The sequence below is a fragment of the Mercenaria mercenaria genome, chromosome 5, assembly GCF_021730395.1.
Source record: "Mercenaria mercenaria strain notata chromosome 5, MADL_Memer_1, whole genome shotgun sequence".
In the NCBI taxonomy this organism is placed as follows: Eukaryota; Metazoa; Mollusca; class Bivalvia; order Venerida; family Veneridae; genus Mercenaria; species Mercenaria mercenaria.
Genome location: NC_069365.1, coordinates 4,843,640 through 4,870,701, shown reverse-complemented (window position 1 = coordinate 4,870,701; position 27,062 = coordinate 4,843,640). Strand labels below are relative to the sequence as shown.

The window sequence follows — 27,062 nt, the reverse complement described above, 5'->3', positions numbered from 1 at the left end:
TAATTTGAAGGTTCACCGTAGTAATGCGATTTATAATAACAAATTAGCGTCAGTCATGCGTTTTAGCCCATTACCCCACACGTACAGCGGTTTTATACGGAATTCCGTAAGGACCATCGCCTTTAAATGTGTTGATCTGAAACGCGATACTTGATAGTACGATGATGAAAACGCGAAATCACGAAACTACGATAACGAAAACGAGATATTACGATGATGATAACGCAATACTATGATAACGAAAATGCGATATCGCGGTTTCGTTATCGCAGTATCGTGATTTCGCAATTTCATTATCGTACTATCGCGTTATCATCATCGTGCTGTTGCGTTATCACCATCGTAGTGTCGCGTTATCATTATCGTACTGTCGCGTTATCATCAACAACTTTGTTATAATCATCGTACTGTCGCATTATCACCATCGTACTGTCGCGTTATCACCATCGTACTGTCACGTTATCATCATCGTACTGTCGCGTTATCACCATCATACTGCCGCGTTATCATCATCGAACTGTCGCGTTATCACCATCGTACTGTCACGTTATCATCATCGTACTCTCGCGTTATCATCATCGTACTGTCGTGTTATCATCAACAACATTTTTATCATCATCGTACTGCCGCTTTATCACCATTGTACTGTCGAGGAATAATGCAGATAACTTTAACCTTAAGGTATTAGGCCCCTAATAGTAATGTTTAAGAAATGGCATTTGCTTGGTATATTCTTACAGTTGACCGTGCTTCGCACTTTGTTGCAATTTTTTAAAAACTTTTACCGTGCCGTTTTTTATAAATTTTGTGTAATTTATGGTATTTCCTCAAGCTCAAGTGGGGACAAATTTCATAGTGATGGCCTTTATCTAAAACGTTTACAGAGAATTCCTTATACCATTATTTTTTATGAAAGTAACATCAGACTACTGGTAAACAATTATAAAACTTAAAATAAAACTGTCAATATCATATTTTTAGGGAGCCTCAAGTAAACGGGTAAAATGTGACAGAATTCTAACTCCAACATTGAAAAATTAAGGTCGAATGCTGTGGGTCTGTTTTGAATTTTGCTCACTTCCTTCAAAAATAACCTTGGGGCAGAAGTAAAACCTACCTTCATTTCTTCCACAATATGTAATCTAAAGATTGAAGGCAAAATAAAGGACTTTTACCGTATGTAACTCAGTATTTTTAACGATGTCTAACTCTACCCCTTCTGTTTCAGATGTAAATTCACTTTGAACAGCAAGAAATCGCTTATCAAAAGATTTTTTTCCCATTTTTATGCAATAAATCAATAACAAGTCTTAAAAGAAGTGAAAACTTACTAGAAAAAAGGAAAATAAGGGGAAAAAAATTTGGTCCCAGTGGGGTTTGAACCTACGCCCCCCTGAAAATTGCAGTCAAAGTAGGTTTATGGTAGGAATTGAATACTCTTCAAAAAGAAGGTACTCCATTATGGGCCTAATACCTTAATAACCTTAATGTAGGTATTTAAATATGGTTTTACTTCTTTAATTCTGTAAGACTGAGATTGTTTTATTGTAAATTGCAGATAAGATCAACCAAAGAGACTACAGAATGCATTGGTTGACCTTATGCATACTTCAGACGATCTTTTTTGTTTATTTATTGGTTGGAGGGGCGATCTTTATGGCCCTCGAGAAAGATCATGAAGACGAAATATCTTCCAACCAGTCCGCTAGATTTTCACAATTTCTTAGTAAGTCTTCAGAATACGCATATTCACGCGAAGATCACACCATTCAAAAAAACTCATATATTACATATTTATTCGTATTCGAGCCTGGTACACTTCTTTTAGATAAATTTTCAGTAACTATGATACCACCGTACGCAATATCACTCCTATATCAAACACTTTGGACCGAGCGATTATTTAATCAAAAGTCTGTTGAAATACCTCATAAAATATAATGAAGTACATCTTGTACATCCGTTTTAATTTGAGAAAATAATACAGTGGCAGATGGTCCATGGTTCTATCAGTTACCCGACTGAATGTAAAAGGTAGGTAAGTTAAATTTGATTTACTGTCGCTTTATGAAACAATGAACATAAGCTCTATAGAGCCTTTGGGAGACCCTACTTTAAGAACAGTTGAAAACCAATTATATCATACCCCGAGCAATTGACTGGTAGCCATTTACAGGTGGGTTGACTGAGGCAATCACGATAAAGTGCCATGCCCAAGGACACACCGCAATGGGAAAAGTCAGGAAGCGAACCAGGGGCCTTCACCTCCATAGGAAAGCGTCTTAGCCTTCTCGACCAATGCATGAAAACATACTGTATTCGTAGGAGGCTTCTTCTGAATATAAGCCGCATCAATTTCTTTACCACCGATTTTATACTGTGATTCACAATGCATTTTTGACTTTTTAGCTAACAATACGTGTGTGACAGCCAGTGAACTATCAACGTTTGCAACATCGGTAATTGAAGCGTACGATTCTGGTGTTGTAGCGACTTCAGACACTTCCAGCACGAGTAACTGGGACTACGGCCCTTCCGTGTTCTTCTCTGCAACAGTTGTTACATCAATTGGTAAACTTTTATTAAAACGTGAAAGTTATGCACAGACATGAATTATATGCGGATTTCCCGTATATAATTGATATTCTACCGCAGTAAATGAAAAAAAAGTCAAGAAGTATTTATCTTGAACTATAAAGAAACGAAAACAAAACACTTTCTATAGTGTTAAATAATGTTACACTGATAGTATGACTTGTGAAATGGTATTATTTATTTCAGGGTATGGACACATTTCACCGACAACTACAGGTGGCCAGGTATTTTTTGTTTTCTACGCTATACTTGGGATTCCTTTAACCGCCCTAATTCTTGGAGCAGTCGGTGAGAAAATGACGAAGCCTTACAAAAAGCTAGAAAAGAAACAATTCTTTCCAAAATATCCTAAAACTGAAACAGTTGGGAAAAGAGCAATTTTCGCAACCCTTTGTTTTGTGTTGTTTTCATTGATTCCTGCGGCAATTTTCCAAGCAGTAGAAGATTGGAGTTATTTAGAAGCATGGTATTACACGATCGTTACACTTACAACAGTTGGTTTTGGCGACTTTGTACCAGGTGAATGCATATAATATTTAGTCATATAAAATGCACGCGCGTGCATTAGTGTTTTACGTCAGCTGTATTCTATTGAGTTTTCAACCACTTCTGTAGTGTTTTTTGTTGTTGTTCAAATTTAAAACGGCATGCATACAGTTATTTTTGCAAAAGCGCTGGTCCTGATGGTATAATTATAGCAATTTATGTTTAAGGTAGTTCTGCACGTTTGATAAACCGGAAGTGATGGCGTAACGTCATTTTTCCGGAAAACGTAGAATATAGACTGGATTCGGCGTACGGAAATGAAAATCATTTTATGGATTAATCGCAACCTGTGAGTAAATTTATTAGTGGTTCTGTTGCTATATTTCTAAAGTCGAAATATGATATTAAAACATATCACACGTTAAATAATACAAAATAATTTCTTAAAATTAGCGTGAAATGTCCGGTTTACTTTAATCATGGTCAAATATCTCAAAAATAAGAACACGGACCTATACATTTTATTTCATCAAATCATAGGCCATGTCTTTATTTACAATTGTGAGAAGTTTTATCAAAATCTACATTGCAGAAAAATTTCTATACACGAAAATGTTATGAATGTTATGATTTTCCCATAGACTCCCGTTATGAAGTATTGCGTGAGGTCCCTATTTTTCAAATCAGTCTAGCAAAAAATCAAATACACGACCCTATCTTTTTTATTTGCTGAATTTTCTAGGTATATTCTGAAGTTTTGAAAAATCAGAGTTTAATCAAGTTCTACATTGTAGAAACAATTTCGATCAAAACGTGCAGAACTACCTTAACGTAAAATATAAGAACGTAAATATTTTCCTGTTTAGTATTGTATTGCTCATATTGCAGTCGTTAACCCTTATTTTATTCGTTTTATTTTCATAGGCCAAAGTGATTCGGACATTCCTGTTTACTACAAGCTCGTGGTAAGCGCATGGATATTTTTCGGACTGGCCTGGCTCTCTATGATGCTAAATCTAGTCGGAGACTTCTTCAAAGTCCAGGCTAATAAGATTAATAATGCACAGGACATCACAGAAATCAAAGAAGTTGCTAAATCTGTGAGATATTTTTTGTTTTTTTACAAATCTCTGTTAAAGTTTAAACTGATGCATTCTTTACCTGACAGTTAAAATAGTTTAGATTTATTGTTTTGTAAGGCGACGAAACTCACTTGAATCGTAAGAAGAATTCTTTAATGTTTCAGAATATAACACAAAATATACAAAGCGACTCGTTCACACATTTTATGCGAAAAGATTTTTCTCTCAAGAATCCAATAAATGTTGGTTCTGTGAAAGTAAAAGTTACCAATGGTACAACCAATGGTACAAATGTCTTATCTATTATTTTTGCAAGATATCCGAATAAGTATCAAAAATAATTGTGCAGAATCGAGAAAAACGTTGCAACGTTGGGGCCCAAGTAGTAACTTGGGAAACCCAATGTGTAGCCTTAGAAATAAAGTTTGCGCTTTTGAATAAATATACATTCAAATTGATCCATATCTCACACTTATTTCACCCATGTATCATTTTTCAGTGTCATATGTACAGTCTCTGCCAGACTTGGTAAAAATGAATTTGTTGAAAAATTCACCCCAGTTGTGGCCGAAGGAGGACAGTGATTATAAGTGTTACGTGTTTTACCATTAAATGTGCATCTACTGTAAACTTAAATATTTCGTAAACAATGCCTACGATAGTTCTTCGTGGCGGAAAGTCCGGACAAGACTGCTTACTTCTAATCAAAGTTGGAAACATCCAGACATGCTCGCTTGGCACCATTGCCACTATTCAGTAGTAATTTAAGTGTGTCAGTTGCTGTTTTACGTTGCCTCGATAATTTAACCTAAACAACAATATTATGAAATATAAATTATGAAATAATATTTCTTCTGAGAATCGCATTTTCCCCAACTTGACATTAGTTTTAAAAAGTGATTTCCCTCTTTCTTTCAGGATGGAACACAGGATGGCACTGAACTTACAGAAGTTGCAATGTAAAATAAAGGAAATAACATTTTAAAGGAAAAAGAAATTATAGGTAGCTGTATACCTGTAAAATCGACACGAAATATTTCAATTAACATTTCATAATCATGTCTATCGGGTCTCCGTGTGCTTTTTCTAGCGAATTAAACTGTATATAGACATATATTTAAAAAGAAAAAGATACAGACATAATGCAATATTAACAAGCCGTGCTAACACAAATCTTATTCATTTCCATTCATTATTCTTTGTTCTTGTTATAACTGGTATTTAAGCATCGATTCCAGTAGTATCATTAAACCCATTTATTGTATCAAGTAAAAGACATGCCTTGTATTTCACTAATAAATACGAACAGGCCGAATTCTGTATTGTACTATGTTGAAATACAATCCCGTATCATGCTTTTGTGATAAATATTCATGATCCGGTCCATAAATACTTCAAACAGAAAGCACTAAAAATGAAAAGCGAGCCTTATAGATTCTCCGTCACGACTTGTATAACATACACTTGCAAACTACTGATGATGACGTTATTTGCTTATTAATTAATTATTAATATTTTGTTTCATTCTCTTGTTTCATTTTATTGTTCAGCTTATTCTGGTGTATGTGCGCACCTAATCTAATTCTTAACCCCTACCATATTCCAGGGTAACACCATAGTGTACATAAAAGTTATTCCCACCAGGTTAATTCGTATCACGAAGAAGGCATAGCATGTAAAACACAAAATGTGGTTGTAACTTTGTATCAAAATCAAATTTCAAGAAAACAATAAACGTATGTACTCAATACCTTTGAGGAGACTGCATCAAGAAAAACACCACAGTACTGGTATAAGAACTACCGATGATCGAGTCCTCCACCTGTTACGTCAGGCACAATAAAATTATCACCATGCTTCACAAATTCTACAATCTGATATTGACAAACCATCAATTAATAAAAGAAATATAAAATTTCAGCTAAACAGCAATTTTAGCTCACATTTATACGGCCGATCATCGAGTATACCGCAGTGGTTTTCAGCAATTGTGCTGAACATGAAAAGCTTCACCTAGACAATATTCAAAGAACAACCTATATAGCAAGAACTAATATCACTTAACGAGCTACACCGAGAAAATTACTGTAAATCACTTGAAATCAAAAGACAAACATATGTTTATAGTTTTTATGGTAATCTCTTTTCAGATGTGCATTAATACCAAAATGATGGTCTTATTTTTATCTGCGGAGATTTCAATAGTAAATGTGGTAATCTGGAGGATTATATATTTGGGGTAGATATTCCAGAAAGAGCTGTGGCGGATTATAAAACCAATTTTTATGATACACTTTTTATTGACTTTTGAATTAACACAAATATGTGCATTTAAATGACAGAATTTTTGAGACTAATGATTTCACTTCGATATCAACAAAATGATCTGCTATTGTCGATTACTGTATTGTCAATCATGAGTGTGTGAATAGATTTTCTTGTTTCAATATTTTTAGGAGTAGTGATGTCATAAATAATTCTGGCATTATAAATAGTTTTTTTACCAACATCATTGCCAGACCATTCGGTTTTATCATGGAATTTGACATGGGAAAATGCTGTATATGATGACTGTGAAAGTGCTCCTGTAAATACATACGAAAAGTTTGACCTTTCGTATATTTCTAGCACCTTTTTAGGAGACAATCAAAGTCTGAATAATATCACTAATGCTATCAATAGATTAGAACAAGGTATGCAAACACAGTCGGACATTGACAGTGTTCATCAAGACCAAAGTCATTTTGTTAAACAAAACATGTATAATAATATCATAATTTCTGGTATTTGTAATCCTAGGTGTTAAGCCTCGGTGGAATGCCCGGTTATCTGATTTATGCGCTAACGTCTGTATTAATGAAAATGGTTAAAATGTAATGATAGAAGTAGTAAGCTTCGGTTGAAGTCAGTTTATGTACAAAAACGTAAACTTTTTTATTAGGAAGTTCAAAGGAGTAAGCGCTTTTATTGGTATTCCATGCAACAAGGTATGTTGAGTATTTTGTAATGTAGACCAACCGCAGATTTGGAAAACTATAGGGAAGATAGGTGTTAATCAGGCAAAGCGTAAACAGATTCCGATGGAAGTTATTTCGAATAATTGAAATATTTCGATCAAGTTAGCTGATGTTTTAGAAAAATGGAAGTCAGATTTTAGCTCTTTGTTTAATTCTAGATTTTCAGATGTTGATAAAAGTACTGATCTGGATAGCAATAGCCATATTCAGGATGTTGAGAGCATGCCATTTAATAAGTTGTTGAGAACCGGGTTTTAGTGGGACTAGTTTAGTTAAAATGTCTTTATTATTTTATTGTTTTATTATTTTATTAACTATAGGTTATGTACCCTGGTCATTGAGTTACACAATGAAGTACATGTGCAAGTCCATATATAATGCTTTTGGCAGAGATTTATCATAAGCACAAGTCCATTTTGTGAGAAACCTTCAAAATTGTATTTCCCTCAAGTTATTAGAGACTGTTGCTAAAAATAGATTGTGCTAGATCAGCAGTTTATTCATATTTTTACCTAATCACACATTTTAGTCTTACTGAGAATAAAATTATGTATATCATCCACAAAACATCAAAATCTAGCCTTGTGCAATTGCATTCTTGCCATGTTTATGGACTTTAGTAGATTTTGCCAGAAACAGTTTTGTTTATTTAACCTGTCCATCTTTGACCTACTTTCACTATATAATCTATATATCTGTATATGCAGACAGTTGTGATCAATTAGGGCCCAACTACTGATAATTATCATAATATCTCCTTCCTTAAAACAGTTGTTTACATATCAAAGGAAGTCCCTGTAAACATGATTGAAAAACAGTTAGTAGTTTGTTTGTTCTTTTACATAACAGGGTTCTCAGTAGTTGGTCATCTAAAGGTCAGCCATATTGAATTTCCAGGCACCTGTTGACAATATCTTTGACAACCAATCTAAGCAATACAAAGTAATATCTCTGGGAAATATTTACATAGGAAGATCCCAAATGTTATAAGCTTCATTTTGATGTACTGTTTAGTATCAAATTATATGTATTTTACTTGTAGTAATAAAAAAGGGGCCAGAGTCATTAACCCAGTAAAATCTGAAATCTAGGCCATTACATGTACAAAAAACTGGACATAGAATTTAAAGGGTTTATAGATTGAATTGAGAATTGGAGTTTTACTCATTAAAAGAGAAATTTAAGTGTATTACATAGGTTAACTTTAATTAATAATTTACATTTTGATTTTCTTGCTTTTGGAGAAAAATCAAAAAGAGGAGGAGTTAAACAAGACACAAGTGTCAATCTAATCACCTCAGGGTGTTAATTAACTAATCAGATTAGTGGTAATTAGGGATTAGCAGGCCCTCCTGATCTGATCAGATAACAAGAAGGCCAAGATGGCTCTAGGTCGCTCACCTGAGAAACACACCATAATACACCATAACAGTGTAAACATGTTTGACCTAGAGATTTCGTGGAAAAAAATATTCTGACCAATTATCATTAAAATTGGAGCAAAAACCTTGAGTATAAACAAGTACTTTCTTTGATTTGACCTGGTGACCTAGCTTTTGACCCCAGATGACCCATATTCGAACTTGACCTAGATTTCATCAAGGCTATCATTCTGACCAAATTTCATGAAGATCAATTAAAACATACAGCCTCCATCGCATACACAAGGTTTTTCTTTGATTTGACCTAGTTTTTAAACCCAGATGACCCATATTCAAACTTGACCTAGATTTTATCAAGGCTATCATTCTGACAAAATTTCATAAAGATCAGTTGAAAAATACAGCCTCTATCACATACACGAGGTTTTTCTTTGATGTAACCTCGTGACCTACTTTTTGACCAATAATCTAACCCAACCTAGATTTTATCAAGGCAATCATTCTGACCAAATTTCATAAAGTTCAATTTAAAAATACAGCCTCTATCGCATACACAAAGTTTTTCTTTGATTTGACCTATTGACCTACTTTTTGACCCTAGATGACCAATAATCTAACCCAACCTAGATTTTATCAAGGTAATCATTCTGACCAAATTTCATAAAGTTCAATTGAAAAATACAGCCTCTATCGCATACACAAGGTTTTTCTTTGATTTGACCTAGTGACCTACTTTTTGACCCCAGATAACCCATATTCAAATTTGACCTAGATTTTATTAAGACAATCATTCTGACCAAAATTCATGAAGATTAATTGAAAAATACAGCCTCTATCGCATACACAAGGTTTTTCTTTGATTTGACCTAGTGACCTAGCTTTTAATCTCAGATAACCCATTTTCAAACTCGGCCTAGATTTTATCAAGGTAATCATTCTGACCAAATTTCATGAAGATCAGATGAAAAATACAGCCTCTATCGCATACACAAGCTAAATGTTGACGGACAGACAGACAGACAGACGACAGACAGACGACGGACGCCGGACATCGAGTGATCAGAAAAACTCAGGTGAGCTAAAAAGGGGTGATTTTTGGCACACCACATTCTGCTTGTTCTGTTATTCTGCTGCTTATTCTGCTTTTGGACTTATAATGAACTTATCTGGTAATTAATTAATTTCTTTAAAATAATTTGTGATATCTGGATTTTACTTACAAAGTGGATAAATAATAGATTTTTATATAAAGTTCTCTACTGGTAAAATTAATAGATGCACAGTCATAGCTGTGGCTCTTTTTCTTAATTTTACTTGAACTTGGTGTTTGTTTTTCATTCAAAGTGACATTAAGTGATTTTGTGAAGTTTTTAAGTGGTAATGAAATTTGGATAATACAAGAGGTATTAAACCGAACAATTGGAACAATTCTACATTGATTGTGCGCATGTGAACATATTTACTATAAATAAAAGACTTAGTTAGACTGCATACTGTTTTGATTATCAGTCTCTTAGGAATAATTATTGACTCAGCTGGAGTGTACCTGTGTGCGGCTTCTGCTGATATTTATAATAAAAGGAGCAAAGATTCCCCAAAGAGTCTCTGACTTACCCTAAATAGTCAGTGGTGTCGGTCTCCTGATATTTATTGGTGACCCTGTTCCCATTCCAGATAACTCGCCACCTCGGATTAGCCCACGGGAAAACCGAAGGTCCTTAACAAAGTGTATTAGTATAATGGAAGTTAAGAAGGCAGTTAATGATGCCAAGACTGGTAAAGCGAGTGGAGTTGATGATCTCCCGGCTGAGATTGTTAAAAATGATGCATCCGTGATGTTTTTACATGTTTTATTTAACATATGTTTTAACAAAGGGATTGTTCCCTCAATATGAAGTATATCTGTTATTAACCCAATTCAAATTTCATAATCTATAAATCCAAGCGATATTGTCTAATAGAGGTATTGCACTTGCTTCAGTGGTTTATAAAGTATATTGTAATATTTTAAATACGCGCCTTAGTGACTGGAACGTGGCAAGTAATTTCCTGGTCGATGAACAGAATCGTTTCAGAAAGAAGAGGTACTGTCGACCAGATTTCTTCTCTTACAAATATGATAGATACTAGTAAGAAAAAGAAGCTGTCAACAATCTGCGCCTTTATAGATTTTCGTTAAGCGTATGACTTCATTAACCGGGATAAACTATGGAAACGGCTCAGTGACTAAGGTGTGTCAAGTAAAATGTTTATAGCAATTAAGGCAATATATTCATCTGTTATGTCATGTATAGGAATTAATGGTTTGAAATGCATTGTGGCCTTCAACAGGGACGTATACGGTCACCTTTGCAATTTAATCTATATATACTCAAACACAAAAGAAAGTGTGTATTAACAGGCGAATTTGTCACGTGATCATGGCTGACGTTTGTTTTTCTTCCGGATCATAATTTGCTTGTTTTTGTGATTTTGGCCAAATTCTGGATCGAATTTTGAACTGGAAATGTGTCTATATGGAATAAGAAGATGACTCTGTTAATTCCAAAGCAAGGTGACATTTTTGAGAAATTATTGAAATTTTGAATTTTTATCGTCAGTGACTACTTGTGTTACGCATGAATACATCCAGTGGACATCAGGTGGACACCCCTCGCTGAAATTTCTTTTTGGTATACTACGCAACAATAATAACGTGGCACTCAAATATAAATGTCAGTTTCGACACCAGCGTCCAAGTCCTCCAAGAAACGATATATGTCGTCACCTTTTGACAACAGTGAACTAAAAAAATCTTGCTTTGATCCTAATTTGGAGCCAAATATGGATGCCGTCGAATTATCTGATGATCTTCCTATGGCCAGTAATCCAACTGCTAACCTTTCTTTAAGTGGCCAAGATCTTGAAAAGATCGCTGACGTTTTGAAATCATCGTTTGTGGCTGATATGTCTGCTATTATTAATCAAATGGTCGAATCTTCAGTAAAGGCCATTGTCGACGGAGTACTAAAATGTCTGAATGATAGAATCGTTGAGCTGGAGGAAAACAATGCGCAACTAAAAGCTCAGATTTCAAACCTTAACCATGCAAATCTGGACTTAAGACGCCAGGTCTCAAAACTCCAGTCTGAATCTGATGCTGCTGAGCAATACAGTAGGAAGAATTCCCTGCGAATCACTGGTATGCCAGAAACAACAAATGAAAATACCGACGATCAAATTCTTACCGTTTGCAAAGAAATTGGCGTGAACATTTCACTAACAGATATTGATCGGTCTCACCGTGTTGGAATGCAGAAAGGGCGACCTCGTGCCATTCTCGTTAAATTCACGTCATATCGCTCACGTCAACACCTGTATAAATCTAGGACAAATTGAAAGCCCTAGTGGCCTTAGCGGAGTGTACATAAACGAAGATTTCACGAAGCAGCGTAGTTTTGCCCTGTATACCGCGCGCCAGCTTGTTAAAAATAAAAGACTTGATTGTTGTCGCATGATGGAACAGTTCTAATAAAAGACAATACCCAGTCTGTTCATAAAATTTCTGCAAGTGAAGAACTGGTTCCATTCGACATATGACTTGTACAATCAAATATTGATCCTGCCTTTGCGAATATTTGTTGTGCAGTATAAGTGGCTTTGATATATCTACCTTTAGACGATAACAGTTTACATTACATACCTTTGTACGGTCTGCTGATTATGGATTGCAGTGTAGGCCCGTTAACATGTGTTATATAAACCATGTCATTTTGTTAATATTGAATTTATGAAGAGGCTTGAACCCTTTTTTGTTGATACCATCGTAAACAAACATTTTGTTTAAAGTTTTATATGAAAACATATTTTTAAATGACATATTGGAAATTCACTGTTTTATGCTACTGAATTATTGAAATATTCTTGCATTAATACTAAGCTACCGTTCATATAATTATTTATTTTCATATATGAAATGACCAAATTAACACATTAATGAGGACCGCGAGAAATCATTCTTTTAATTAACTACATCTTCATGTGATGTTGTTGCTGCTGTTGATATTGATGATGTTGATGATGATGATGTGGATATGGGGCTGATGATCTTAACAAACGTTTTGAACAATGTGTAATGTTGATGATAATCAGATGGTTTGGTGATGATGATGATGATGTTGATGATGTGTGGTGATGATTATTTTCAAACAAATGTAAACAGAGGCTCTTGTCGTCTTCAATATTTATCTGATTGTTATGTTGTATGGCTCAGTGTGAACATACTTTAAAAGACTCATATTGAATCTCGGATGATCTGCTATAGATGCCCCTCGCACTTTTTGTTTTTGCTGCACATGATTTGGTGTTTGTGCTTATTCTATAAAACGTTTTCTGTCTTTTCTGTATATTATAACATACTTCATACATATAATACAGTACACTATAACCATTACCCCTCACGGAGAGTGCATCCGAATACCTCACTTTACACTACCAACGTCATCTTTGCCCAAAATCTTATATGGTGCCTTTTCCAAGTTATTTTTACCTCTGGTTATACATGATACTTATGAATGCTGGTGATATTCACAAAAATCCTGGACCATCTCTCAGTCATTTTTCTATCTCTTCTATCTCTTCAGTCTCCTCATGTTCTGGTATCTACAACAAGATTGATATCCTTGCGTCTGAGCTGACTGACTTTGATATTTTAGCTTTCACTGAAACTTGGTTAAATGATTCTATCTCAAATGATTACCTTCTCCTACATTCTTTCCATCCACCGATTCGCACAGACAGGAGACAGTCATGGCGGAGTGGTGATTTATGTTAAGGATTGCATACACTTCAAACGTAGACCCGACCTCGAACCCAATCGATTGGAATGCCTTTGGATTGAACTCTCTCTTTGCAACAACAAACGGATACTTTTTTTCGGAACCTTACCGTCCCCCAGGTTCTGACTCTGTCTACAACACTCTTTTAGATGATTCATTTTCTCTTGCTGTCGATACCGGTATTCATGACATGACCGTAACAGGTGATTTCAACTGGAACATTGTGGACCAACGCTCCAATTTGAAAATTGCCTCACTTTCTCACTTTCACTCAATTGATCCAAGAGCCAACGCATTTTACAGAAAACCCAAGCTCTATACTTGACCTCTTCTTTGTTTTTAATCCAAGACTTGTTGTAGCTTCCGGTGTCAATGATCTGATCACTTCCTGGAACAGGAGCTCAGATGTCATTGTCCCACGTACTGTATTCTTAAATTCTGTAAACCTAAGCTAATTACGTTTACAAGGCTTATTTGGATGTACAATCAATGCAACTTTGACCTCTTGCAACAAAGTCTTTCGTCAGCAGATTGGGAATCGTGTTCCAACGCAGATATCAATGCGTACGCTTCTAACATAACAGACACAATTTTATCGATATGTAAAAACCTTATTCTAAACAAAATCGTTACTGTACGTCCTAGAGATGTCCAATGGATGACAAGCACAATATGACGGAGTATTCGGAGGCGTAAACGTGCATACAAAAAAGCAAAACTGTCGGGATCTGACGAGCACTTGTCTAAATTTAGAAGGATCCGTAATGACACTATACGTTCCATCAAGAAGGCCAAATCTACGTACTATATTAAACTCGTAGGCAAACTTAAAACCTGCACATCCTCTTCAAAAGACTGGTGGAATACATTGAAGCCTTCCATAACTAAAGATTCTTCTGTTTCTATCCCAACCCAACCCTTATCGATCCTGTCACGAATATGCCAACCACAAGTGATGCAGAAAAGGCTGACCTTTTAAATACATGTACGCACTTTGCAAATCACTCAACTAAATGATGACGGTAAAACTCAACCGTATCCAACTATCCCTCCAATTGAACGCCAGCTATCATCTGTGACTCATATCCAGAATGAAGTTGATGTTGTTAGAAACTTACAAATAGGCAAGGCTTCTGGTCCCGACGGAATTAGTAACCGTATATTGTGCGAGGCTTCTCGGCAACTTTCCGGCCCTCTCTCTTTATTCAATTATTCTCTACACTCAGCAAAGATTCCTCTGTCCTGGAAAGATGCAAACGCGTGTGCTGTTTTCAGCAAAGGCGACTCATCTCTCCCAAACAACTACCGGCCTATATCCCTTCTCAGCTGTGAAGTGTTTGAAAAAAGTTTTATTTAAACATATTTACAATCGCCTTCATGACACAAATTTTCTCACCCCGGTGCAGTCTGGTTTCTTACCCGACCACTCCAGTGTCAGTCAGTTCATCTTTCTCTACAATACATTTTGCAAAGCTCTAGATGAAGGGGCTGTCTTTTTTGACATTAGCAAAGCATTTGACAAGGTTTGGCACAAAGGTCTTCTTGTAAAATTACAAAATGCAGGTATTAATGGATTTTTACTATTACTTGAATGGTTGTCAAACTATCTTTTCAATAGACGCCAACGGGTTATCCTTCCTGGAACCTCTTCTACTTGGAAAGGTATTGGTGCTGGTGTCCCCCAAGGATCTATTCTTGGGTCTCTTCTGTTCTTGATTTTTATTATTGACATTGTAGTTGGCATTGGCAGTGAGATCAGCTTGTTTGCTGATGATACTAGCCTTTATACAAGTTAAAGCATAGCAAAAGTTCCTTCTAGGGCACATCTATATAAGTATATAATGATCATCTTGTAAAATTTTGGTTGCAATGTCTGTTTTATACTGCCAAAAATGTCAAGTAAGTATTTACGCTAGTTATTTAACATAAATTGTTAAATCTGTTACCACTTTCAGTAGAGTAAATACGGCAATAAGACATTGACCCGGTCAATCTATTACGACTCGATGCGTGAATTTGTTGCGCATAATTAGAGAGTCGCAATGGGGTTCGTTTTCACATATTAACCATGCATTTGATGGTGACGATAATACTAAGTTCTTTACATGTAAATTTGCTGATATATGTCTATCTGGTCGACTGAATGTACATATATTATATTCTTCAAAAATGGAGGAAATATAAGAATCAATCAATCATCCTAGGGTTTAGTAATATGTATTCCACGCAACGCGTTTAGTCAGAGAGTCGCCTCAATTAGGAAAGAATAGTTTAACGTCAGAGGTTATTTCTAAGGTCGCGGAGTTTAATTGGCCAGCTTGTAATGACAACAGCTTTCGATATCAGTAGCTCAGTCAAGTGTGACTTACCAAATTAAAATTTTCCTTCTTAAGAGAAGGAATAATTATTGTTGACCAACCTGAACAGGCAACTCAGTTACTACAGACGGACATCCAGAAAATATCCAGATGGGCCGATACATGGTAAGTACAGTTCAACCCTGCAAAACCTTAATCTTTACTGTTTTCTCGCAAAGCAATCTACCCCTCTTTCTGGCAGGACTCCAGATTCCTGAGGTTTCCTATTATCAACATCTTGGTGTCACTCTGTCAAATGATTGTAAATGGTATCATCATATCAACTACATAACATGCAAGGCTTGGAAAAGGGTTCATGTTATGTGCAAGCTGAAAATGGTCTTAGATCGAAGATCTCTTGAAACGATATACTTTTCCTTTATACGACCTATTTTGGAATATGCAGATGTAATCTGGAACAACTGCACATGATATGAAAAGGAACAACTTGACAAAATTGAAAATGAGTGTGCCAGAATCGTAATTGGAGCCACCAAGTTAGTACCACTGTATGAAGATAGAAGGTGCGACCACAGATTATCATGTTTTTCCAAATATGCAGAGGCACTGCTCCTTCGTTTCTGATCAGTCTCGTGCCGCCAGTCAGTTTCTAGTTACAGCCTTCGCAATTCCGGTGATCTCCGCTCGCACTTCACAATACTTCAATTCCTTTCTTCCTTTGACTGTGCGCGAATGGAACGATCTTTCGGATGACATCGCTTAGTGTGTTAAAGAGGCGTCTTAAGGCCGACCAACGTCAAACTTCCTCTTATTATTACTGTGGAAGTAGAAAATCACAAATTCTTCATGCTAAACTTCGTATGAAATGCAGTGGACTTAACCATCATCTTTTCTTACGAAATATTGTTAACTCTCCGCTTTGTCATTGCGGACAACCAGAGACCAGCTTATATTTTTGCTTGAAAGTAGACTGTATTACCTTCCTCGGCATGTAATGTTAACTCCTGTTGGTAATTTCACCCAGTCTATCACTGTTAACACCTTACTTTATCGTGATACTTCTCTGTTTTGTTGTTTTCTCTGCAGAACATACAGCTCATTGAAGGTGACTGCAATGTAATACTACCGCCACAACACAGATCGGCACTAAAAAGTAAATTCAGATTTGGGGTTGTCCCTATCAGAATTGAAATTGGTAGATATGAAAATCTTGTGAAAATCTTGCGTTGAAAGACCGTTTATGCCCATTCTGCGAAATCATAGAAAGCGAGTCTCGTGTGCTTTTAAAATGCAACATGCATGGTGATTATCGTTCTGTTTTATTTGAAAGAGCCATTGAAAAGGACACTTATTTTATGCTTATGAGTATATCAGACAAACGCAAATTTACACTCTCTAAAAATTCTATGTTAAAAGTTACAACCAAAACCTGTCACTGTATTTAACAAAGACGAAATACGTATTTATGAAAATAATACATCATTTTAGTCATTGCATAAGCTTACATTATGGTCTACTGCTAAGGTATCACACAACTATTGACCATTTTATTTTTAGGTTACACCTGTCTTCGCGATAGTCTTTTTTTATATAGTTAAAACAGGAGAGGAATTGTCATTTACTAAGTGTGTTTTTTTTCGGTACTTACAGTACTAGTCTGGTATTTTCATTTTAATATATCATGCAGTTAACATTTACCATAAATACTTTCACCTTCACATACATTTGATACTACTAGACACTACGCAAACAACCAATCTTACACCAGTACACATACACCACTAGCAACAGTTTATGCTTTTTACGTTACTGATTTTACATACTCCTTTTAAGATTATTTTTAAAGGTAATGTATAATTTTTAGTTTTAGTTTCAATTCTCCTGGTGTTCTCAATGTGTTGTAAAGGAATTAAGCAAGTCGTTCTGAAATAGGTATATCTTGAGAAAGGATGTTAATTCCGAATAAAATTCACTTATAAATTGATCACCACCAAATTAAATGTAAACCTACTTTGGTCAAAAGTAGTCTAAGTATAAGTATTCCTCATTATTTTTCCTTTCATCGTGACCGCTCGATAGCATTCGTGTTTTCTTTTTAGTAAGTAATTGTAGCATTCTATCGAAATCGGCATGTTCCTATCGCATGCTAGATAAAAAAATGGCGGCGTAGGAACATTAAGTGTTTGGAACTGGATATTTATTCTTGTTTTTTATGTCTCAGAAAGAGATTTGAAGAAGTGAAAAGGAGAAAAATCAGACGGTTGTATTTACCGAATTTTAGCTGTCTTATATAAAAGTTAACACCCCTTTTTCTTTTTCCTTTTTTAGTAGCGATATACTTCTTTAAGGGAATATAAGTCTCTGAAATTCTGATATGCTAAAAAATGTCGAAAATAAAAACGCTGTTAAATAAATGGATTTTACATGAAATGAAGAACAGCCGGATTTAGTGGTGTTCATCCTACTAGACTGTATTTTAGCATAGAGTATAAAAAAGCGCCCAAACATATAGTTCTACTTGTGATTTGGATGCGTGTAAAATTATTCTTATAGACTTATTGGTAGCTGTTCTCAGGATTTTCACTAGAATCAGCCCAAAGTACTGTCGAGAGTGTCAGTGTTTTTGTATGTAAGTAGAAATCAAACTTACAACGATAGACTTAATTAATGACAATGTTTCTTCCATTATTAAGGAAATTTATGGTCAGCTTGTTTGCCAAGAAATACGTACTTAATACATAATTGCTCATAGGTTGATTTTAATAAATTATCTGTACATAATAGATTTTCATTCATCATTTAATGATTTAGCTTTATCGAATACAGATATTTAGGATGAAGACACATGAGCCAGTTAATAGTCAGATAAGTTTCAGCTAAAGTTCTGGTCGAAACGATGCCATATCTGTTAAAAGGCATTTTTAAACAATGTTTATCTGTTTGTTTGGTAACACTGGATTTGTTTAAATACATGCAAATATAGCCCGGCTTGTAAATTTCAAAATATGGTCGAACCTTGAGACTCAGTCGAACAGACAAGGCAAACTGTTTTATGACGTCATCATTCGTAAAACTAATTTGATCAATCTCACCAACGTAAAAAGTCGAATCGTTCATAGCTTTCTAAAAAGCTGGTAAAACAATTAGAGTATGTAGAAATCGATGTATTATTATTGTAGAGTACATTAAAGTAAGATTACTTTGTAAATTATTTGTATGTTAAGTGTTAAATGATCTAAAACTAAGTATTACAAATCGTAAACTTTACATTGTGTTTTCAAATGAAAACAAAAAGATTACCCCATCTAGCTTTGTTGAAACAATGGTGCTATTTTTATGGTTCATGAGTTATTAGCGTACTGATTTTTTTTAAATAGTTTTCGTACTGATTTTTAAAAAAATATATTAGATCTACTATAATGCGTTTTGTGACTTTTTAAAAGTGAGGGAACTTCGATATGATTTATTTAAATTTCTGTATGGCATTAACTTTAGGTTAACGTTTAAGATATTGGAATAAATTATGTGTTACGTCGAGGACATATTGGACAGTTTTCTTTATGTATATAGGCAAACATGTTCCTACGGACAGATTTTTTTTTAACTTTGTGTACTGACTTAGAGTCAAGTTTTAAAACGGAAATATGTATTGTCATATGACCGGGCTTGATCTTGAATTATCTGCCCTTCAAGTTATTATTTTTTTAGTCACATGATTTTCCAGTCTTTCAAGGGTAGATAATTCCTGGGTATGATTTGTTTTATTTCATATTTCTGGTTTTGATTTTATTCTCTGTCAGTGAAGAAATTCTGTCTGTAAGAAAAAATTGCCACAAGTCATTATAGACACTGTGGCAAATGTCCTTACCTATAAACATTACAAAATAATACCGCAAAGTTTTAGTCTTTCCCATGGACCGAATTTCTTCAAACCTTATATACTGACTGCAAAGAAAGTCTGAAACAGAAATATAAATTAAAATGCAAGTTTCCTTGTTCTGGTGTGAATTATCACATTTTTTTTTCAGACTAGTGGCCTACAACCTAACCTACTTGTTCGATAAAACTTCCCTGTCACCAAAACGGGTTGATAAGGCATCAGAGTAAACACAAATAAGGATGTTTTGAAAGTTAGTCCTATGGTGCTAGAATGTATATGATTTATCATGCATTCTAATATTCTTGCTAAAATGACGTCACGATATAGTACAACGTACCAATTACCTCCCTTTTGATTGAGATAACTTATGGTTTTCAGAAAAAAGCGCGATATATTCGATCACGGATAATTCAAAACTGTGATTATTTTTTTTTACTGAAGGGTTTTGTTTGGAAAAATGAATATCATATCAGATATTTATTTCAAGAATTTTAATAAAAAGGAAGGATCGATAACTGTATATAAATCAAGATGTATTATCTTTTTTTTTTTTATCTTTTTCAAAAACATTTAATTGATTTGTATTGCTTTAATATTGCATTGATATACTGATGAATAATAAAACGATTTTGTCCGGTTTCATTACAAAACATAAGCATAAGGAGTGTTTTTATTAAAATTATGGAAGTCAGTGTAGATTTTCTCTACATGGATGAAAAAGCTTTTGTTACTAGACTATGTGTAGACATTAAAAAATCCAAACACCCTAAACGAAATATTACGGTTTAAAAAGAGATTTGCCGACAATACCAATAATTTGAGTTGTCTGCCCCTGACGGGAGAAGTAATTCCATATCCAGATTTCTACTTGATTTTACCTTCTATCACTTTATTATATGGTTTGTCTCTAGATACGAAAAAGTGCATGATCGAATGACATGTGTAGCTATTTGTTGAAGTCTGCGTTTTCTTTTATATAATTCATTAAATGATTACTATTATTGGAATTATTGGTTTATTTTGCCATGCGTGGCTCTGGAGCTGTTTGTGGTGCTCTGTGCTTCCGAGAAATCTACCCTTACCTATTATCTTTTGTAATAACTGCTGTAGCTGCTGCAAATGCTAACTGCTCACTTCTCAATTATAATATATAATCCGAAGTAATCCGATGGTTAACACATACCAGTGCTTTAATTAACAAATAAGCACTCCAGTATTAAATTTGTAATGGATATTTCAGTTTAAAATGTTTTGTTATTTTCATCTTACTGGAGGAGTTTAAGTTTACCAAGGTAAATTGTGTAAGCTCTAGATACTGCTTTAATTATAACATCGTTTTACGCGATTTTCTTCTTTATTTTGTTTAAGTGAACAAATTGTGACATAAATTAATGGGTATCTGGAATTGATATTGAAACTTTTTTTAATTTTGGTAACATTTTTTAGATGTGTAAATGCTTGTTTCAGACAGTAAAGAAAATCTGTATATAGTCTGCTGCTGAAAATTTAAAAGGGAAGACATTTTCTTCAAAATGACAGTAATTTGATCTTATAACAACTAGAATATTGAGACTATTGAAGAAAAAGTCATACTTACTATGCCCGAATTAAAATGTGTGTATTTTGATAATTTCAAACAAAAAACTTATATAATAAATAGACAATCAAAATTTGATTATCTTACACAGGCAGCGTTAATATTTAATTTAGTAAGTACGTACACGTATGTATTATGTAATGTTCAGCTTATTGCACAGCCTGACACATATATAGTCATTCTTACGCATGCTCTTCTCATAAGTGAGAAACAATTTACTTGTCTTATAGCTATGCCTGTCAAATATCATTTACAATAATTTGAATTATTTCTGTTCTCTTCACGTGAATATGATATACCCTAGCAGCTTGACATAGATAATTTTATACAGTGTAAGTCAGAGTTCTTGTCACACTCCATGTCACTGGGCTTGACCGCTTTAAGTCGTATTTTCATAAACCGTTTAGTTTACTTTATAAAATCGAAAATAACAATTGATTTCTGTCAGAGTGGGAATTCAGTCAATAATTTAAATTCTGTCATCAATTATTTATATTTTCAATATATTTACATTTTCACAGTTGAATATATGATGAAACTAGTGAAATATAAGTGCAATAGCAATAGATTTGGATAATACGGAACAAAGCATAAATAGTTTAAGCTGTTATTAACATATATTGATGTTAGACAAACTTTAATTTTTTAACTAAGTTGAGATATATCACAGAGTTTTGTCTTAGTTTATAAGTCTGTAGACTTATATTAATGGTTGTCATGATTTTTGTTGTAATTAACGTCACACCGACACAATTACAGGTCATATAACAGCTTTTAAGCTTCGGATGGTGGGGAAGACAAAGGTGCCCCTCCTTGCATTATTTAAACACGGGCGGGCGCCTGGGTAGAACCACCGACCTTCCTTTAGCCTGCTGGATGACTTCCTCATATGAAAGAATTCTACAGTTAAGTATGGTTTCGAGCTCACAGCGTAAAATGGCAAGTGATTTGAAGTCATCGACCACTTGACCACTTTTCTCAGTTAATCTTTTATTTGTGACAAAGATGTATGCAAAGTAACATTTTAGATTTATTAAAAAGTGTACAAATGACTTGCTTTTTCAACATTACCGTAAAGTGTGAACTCTGTGACTGTTAGGTCTATAGTAGACTGTCTATAACGACCTGACGTGCTTAGAACTGGGCTCAAGTCACAGGGTTTGGTAAAGAAAACGCGGAAACAGCACACCAAGATATCACAATACTTGATATTACAATCATATTTGAGCGTTCGTTGGCCAAAAGCTGAATTCCCGCCGGCTTGTGACTTCACCTAGGAATCACATCAAAATGATAACAATGTGATCACGTACCAGAACCAACAATATAAAACAAATAGAACGTTTGGATTGGACGCCTTTGTTTTTCACAGTGGAGATAAAAAGCACACGGTATCGCATGAAAGTCTCAGCATAAGTCAGAGCTATGGGATCGTTAGCAAAAGCATCAGTACTAAGGGACCAAGATATGATAAAATTATTAATTTAGCCATAATCTGAAGGTTCAGCGTAACTACATGCACAGTAATGCGATTTATAATAACAAATCTGCGTCAGTCATGCCTTTTAGCCCATTGGCCAACACGTACAGCGGTTTTGTACCGAATTCCGTTAGGACCATCGCCTTTGAATGTATTAATCTGAAACGCGATACTCGATAGTACGATGATGAAAATGCGAAATCACGAAACTACGATAACGAAAACGCGGTACTACGATGATGATAACGCGATACTACGATAACGCAAACGCTACAATACGATGATGAGAATGCGATATACTATCGTGTTTTCACCATCGTATTGTCGCGTATTCACCATCGTAATATCGTGATATCGCGTTTTCGGTATCGTAGTATCGATTTCATCGTACTATCGCGTTATCACCATCGTACTGTCGCGTTATCACCATCGTACTGTCGCGTTATCATCATTGTACTGTCGCGTTATCACCATCGTACTGTCGCGTCATCACCATCGTTCTGTCGCTTTATCATCATTGTACTGTCGCGTTATCACCATTCTACTGTGGTCGCTGCAGTACAAAAAGTGTGCTTCAAATATCGTGGAATGATACAAATAACTGCAGTGCATGAACCATAATGTAGGCGTTTAAATATGGTTTTACTTATTTAATTCTGTAAGGCTCAGATTATTTTATTGTAAATTGCAGATAAGATCAACCAAAGAGACTACAGAATGCACTGGTTGACCTTATGCATACTTCAGGCGATCTTTCTTGTTTATTTATTGATTGGAGGGGCGATCTTTATGGCCCTCGAGAAAGATAATGAAGACGAAATATCTTCCAACCAGTCAGCTAGATTTTCACAATTTCTTAGTAAGTCTTCAGAAAACACATTTTCCCGCGATGACCACACCATTAAAAAAACTTATATATCACAAACTTATTCGTAATAGAATCTGGTACACTTCTTTTAGATAAATTCTTAGAAACTGTGATACCACCGTACGCAATATCACTCCTACATTAAACACTTTGAACCGAGCAATTAAGGCTGCTGTTATATAATCAAAAGCCCATTGAAATACCTCTTAAAATATAATGAAGTACATCTTGTACGTCCGTTTTTGTGAGAAGCCCATGCAGTGTCATAAGGTCCATGATTATATCAGCTACCGGACTGAATGTTTAAGCTAGGTTAAGGTGAATTTTATTTACTGTCGCTTTGTGAAACAATGAACATAAGCTCTGTAGAGCTTTTGAGCAACCTTATTTTAAGAACAGTTAAAATGCCTTACCCCCAGCAATTCACTGGTACCCCATTTACGACTGAGGCATTCGCAATAATGTGCCTTGCCCAAGGACTTACCGCAATGAAAGTAGCCAGGAAGCGAACCAGGAGCCTTCACCAGGAGCATCTTAGCCTTCCCGATCAAGCATGCTCTTTACGGTCGATTGTATTCTATTATTGACTTTATAGCTGACAATACGTGTGTAACAGCCAGTGAATTAACAGCGTTTTAATGCGGTTATTGAAGGACATTCGGGGGGTTATGGCACCTCGGACACACAAGGCGAGTAAATGGGCGGAAACGGCCCCGGGTTCGTTGTTATTGAAGCGTACGATTCGGGTGTTAGCGGATCGTACACATCAAGTGCGAGTAACTGGGACTACGGCCCTTCCGTGTTCTTCTCTGTTACAGTTGTTACTTCAATAGGTAAGACTTTATAAGAACATGAAAGTTCCGCACAAATATGAATAGTAACGATATAGTATAAACATGCACAGTTAGGGCATACGCATTTAAGCTTATTAATACTAAAAAGCCATTTCAGTGTATTCCACATCGTTCAGGTTGTACATTAGAAGAAATCACATGAATACGGGCAAAAACCACTGCTTTAACCAAAGCAGATAAAACCTTTTTATTTTCAAACATATTCAATAATTTTCAGATACTAAGTAGTAAATGCTATTTTTTCAATCATTACCGGAAATTTTGCAATGTTAAAAATTTTATCAAACAAATTCCAAGAAAAAAAAAAAAAAAAAAAAAACATTGTTTTGCTTTTGGGGAGTAAGACCCTGAAATCGATTAAACCAGCATTGCTTTAATGAATAAATGTCGGCGTGTAAAAAGTGGTATTATACTGCAGTAAATTCAAAGAAAATCAAGAAGAATTTATTTTAAAACTTAAAGAAATAAGAAAAAAAAAAAAAAAAACAAACACAAACTATAGTTTTAAATACCTTTTGAAAATGTTTACACTTCTAGTATGACTTGTAAAATTGTGTTATGCATTTCAGGATACGGACATTGTTTCACCGACAACTACAGCGGCGGGGATTTTTTGTTTTCTACGCTATAAAATTGGAACCTTAACGCCCTAAATTCTTGAGCAATCGTTTAGAAATGGGAACCTTATAAAAACTAGAAAAGAAACAATCTTTCCAAAATATCCTAAATGAAGCAATTGGAAAAGAGCAATTTTCCACCCTGTTTTGTGTTTCATTGATTCTGCGCAATTTTCCAAGCAGTAGAAGACTGATTATTTTAAGCATGGTTACACATCGTTACACTTACAACAGTTGGTTTTAGGCGACTTTGTACAGGTAAATTCAATAACTTTAGTCATATAAAACACGCGTGTCCTTCAATATTTCATGCGATTTGTATTCTTTTGAGTCTTCAACGACTTTCAATGTGTATTCTAAATTGTTTTTCAAATTCAAAAAGAGCCATATGTACAATCTTTTACGTCCTAACTCTGTTCCTAATGGTATGAGTTAAAGCATTTTTAACAGTAAAGAAATACATACTATAATATTTTCTTGTTTAGTATCATATTGCAGCCGTTAACTCTATTTATACTATTTTCCTAGGTCAAAATGATTCGGACCTTCGTGTTTTCTACATGCTGGTGACATGCGTATGGATATTGTTCGGACTGGCCTGGCTCTCCATGCTGCTAAGTCTAGTAGGAGACTTCTTCAAAGCTCAGGCTAAGAAAGTTGATAATGCTGAGGACAAGACAAAAAGCAAAGCTGATGCTAACTCTGTAAGATACACTTGTACAAATCACAGTAACTGAAGCACACTTTAATGACATTTTCCTAGCAATTAAAAAATGTTCCATAGTTTTGTAAAGAGATAAACATTTGCAGATTCTCTAATTATATTCTAAATTTTGTAGTATTTTAGGAAAATGGCAGTTATTCATAACTTATAGATTTAACGCACAATACATCCGAGAGTCATCTGTGGTGGAATGGCTAATGCGGTTTCGTACTGCGAATCAATGGTGGATGTTTTCATCCATGCTTGCTTAGCACCGTAGACATTGTTCGGCAAATAATTTATATGCGTCAGTTGCTACTTGTGACCATGCCTGTCGGTACGTTCATCTAAATTAATCTATTATATGAATGCTTGCAACTCAATCCTTTAGTGAACTGCTTTTCCCCGAATTTGACATTAGTTTTATAAAGTGGCATTGATCTAATTATAACTGTCCTACATTCTCTTTCTTTCAGAATGAAGCACATGATGTTCCGGAGCTTACAGAAGTTGCGGTGTAAAAATAACGAAAAGAGTATTTTGGAGGAAAAAGAGAAAGGGCATTGCTGACAGTTGCCATTTCAGCATGCAAGAAATTATTGTCTGTAATCACCTCTACTTGATGATCACCGCTGAAAGAAACTGTATTTAGAGTTTCCGGGCCTGTGATTGCGCTTCTGCTAGCGAGCTAACTTGGCTATATTGTACATAGGCAAAAATGATACTATTTGCTCAATGTTTTTAAGAAGCGTTTCTCTATACAGTTTTTCACCAAGATTATGTATTAAGTAACAAAAATAATACAATAATAATACAATAGTCGTTCTCTTCCATTTATTATTTCAATGAAACCCCTATAAACAGGAACCCCTGAATATCGGAAACCCCTACAAACTGAACAAAATTTTCGGTCCCAAAATTGACTCATTATTTCAGTAGAAAAATATCTCTGTAAACCCTTCTAATTCGGAAACCGAACAATTGTTCAGGACCGATCATATTTCTCAACACAAAATTACCCCTGACAACCGAACAACTTTAAAAGTAATTTTTATCAGCACTTGCTTTTAATCATGATTACCAGAATTTACGTAGTTTGGTAGCATAATTTTGTCTTTAATGGTGTTCTTTCATAATGAACTAAACATGACTAGGATTTTAGAAGAATGTTTGCCTGGTAGTTGTATAACTATCTACTGTAACACACATTCCCCTGATATTCTATTAGTTACACAACTGAATTTTATGATATCTATTTCTAAAACTTTATCGTCTTTCATAATTAAATATTGATGTGAACCACAAACAGACGTCAACAGAAAAACATTTTTCATTGTTTATATCATTTTTATAACTGAATGTAAAT

General features: G+C 34.8%; 1 protein-coding gene and 1 long non-coding RNA gene across 3 annotated transcripts; both read left to right on the top strand.

Annotated features, from left to right (window-relative positions):
• The first annotated feature begins 1,564 nt into the window (after window positions 1-1,564).
• Window positions 1,565-27,062, top strand: LOC123556313 (potassium channel subfamily K member 2-like). Of its 2 annotated transcripts, none has more exons than XM_053542538.1 (5): window positions 1,565-1,726; window positions 2,410-2,571; window positions 2,782-3,114; window positions 25,522-25,697; window positions 26,173-27,062. In XM_053542538.1, exons 1-5 carry the CDS (start codon window positions 1,585-1,587, stop codon window positions 26,215-26,217), a joined length of 858 nt encoding a protein of 285 aa, XP_053398513.1. In that variant the 5' UTR covers window positions 1,565-1,584; the 3' UTR covers window positions 26,218-27,062. The 2 variants fall into 2 exon arrangements, with proteins under 2 accessions (XP_053398513.1, XP_045202858.2); XM_045346923.2 differs by lacking the exons at window positions 25,522-25,697; window positions 26,173-27,062 and adding exons at window positions 4,006-4,181; window positions 5,082-5,435.
• Window positions 18,189-24,175, top strand: LOC128556841 (uncharacterized). The gene is made up of 3 exons (XR_008370863.1): window positions 18,189-18,326; window positions 23,346-23,513; window positions 24,118-24,175. It is a non-coding gene; the product is annotated as an uncharacterized LOC128556841 (long non-coding RNA).

Excerpts from the sequence above, each read along its gene's own strand:
- LOC123556313 (XM_053542538.1), top strand. The coding sequence starts at position 1,585 with ATGCATTGGTTGACCTTATGCATACTTCAGACGATCTTTTTTGTTTAT. Across the intron at positions 3,115-25,521 it reads TTTTGGCGACTTTGTACCAG|GTCAAAATGATTCGGACCTT; the intron begins GTGAATGCATAT and ends CTATTTTCCTAG. Across the intron at positions 25,698-26,172 it reads GCAAAGCTGATGCTAACTCT|AATGAAGCACATGATGTTCC; the intron begins GTAAGATACACT and ends TCTTTCTTTCAG.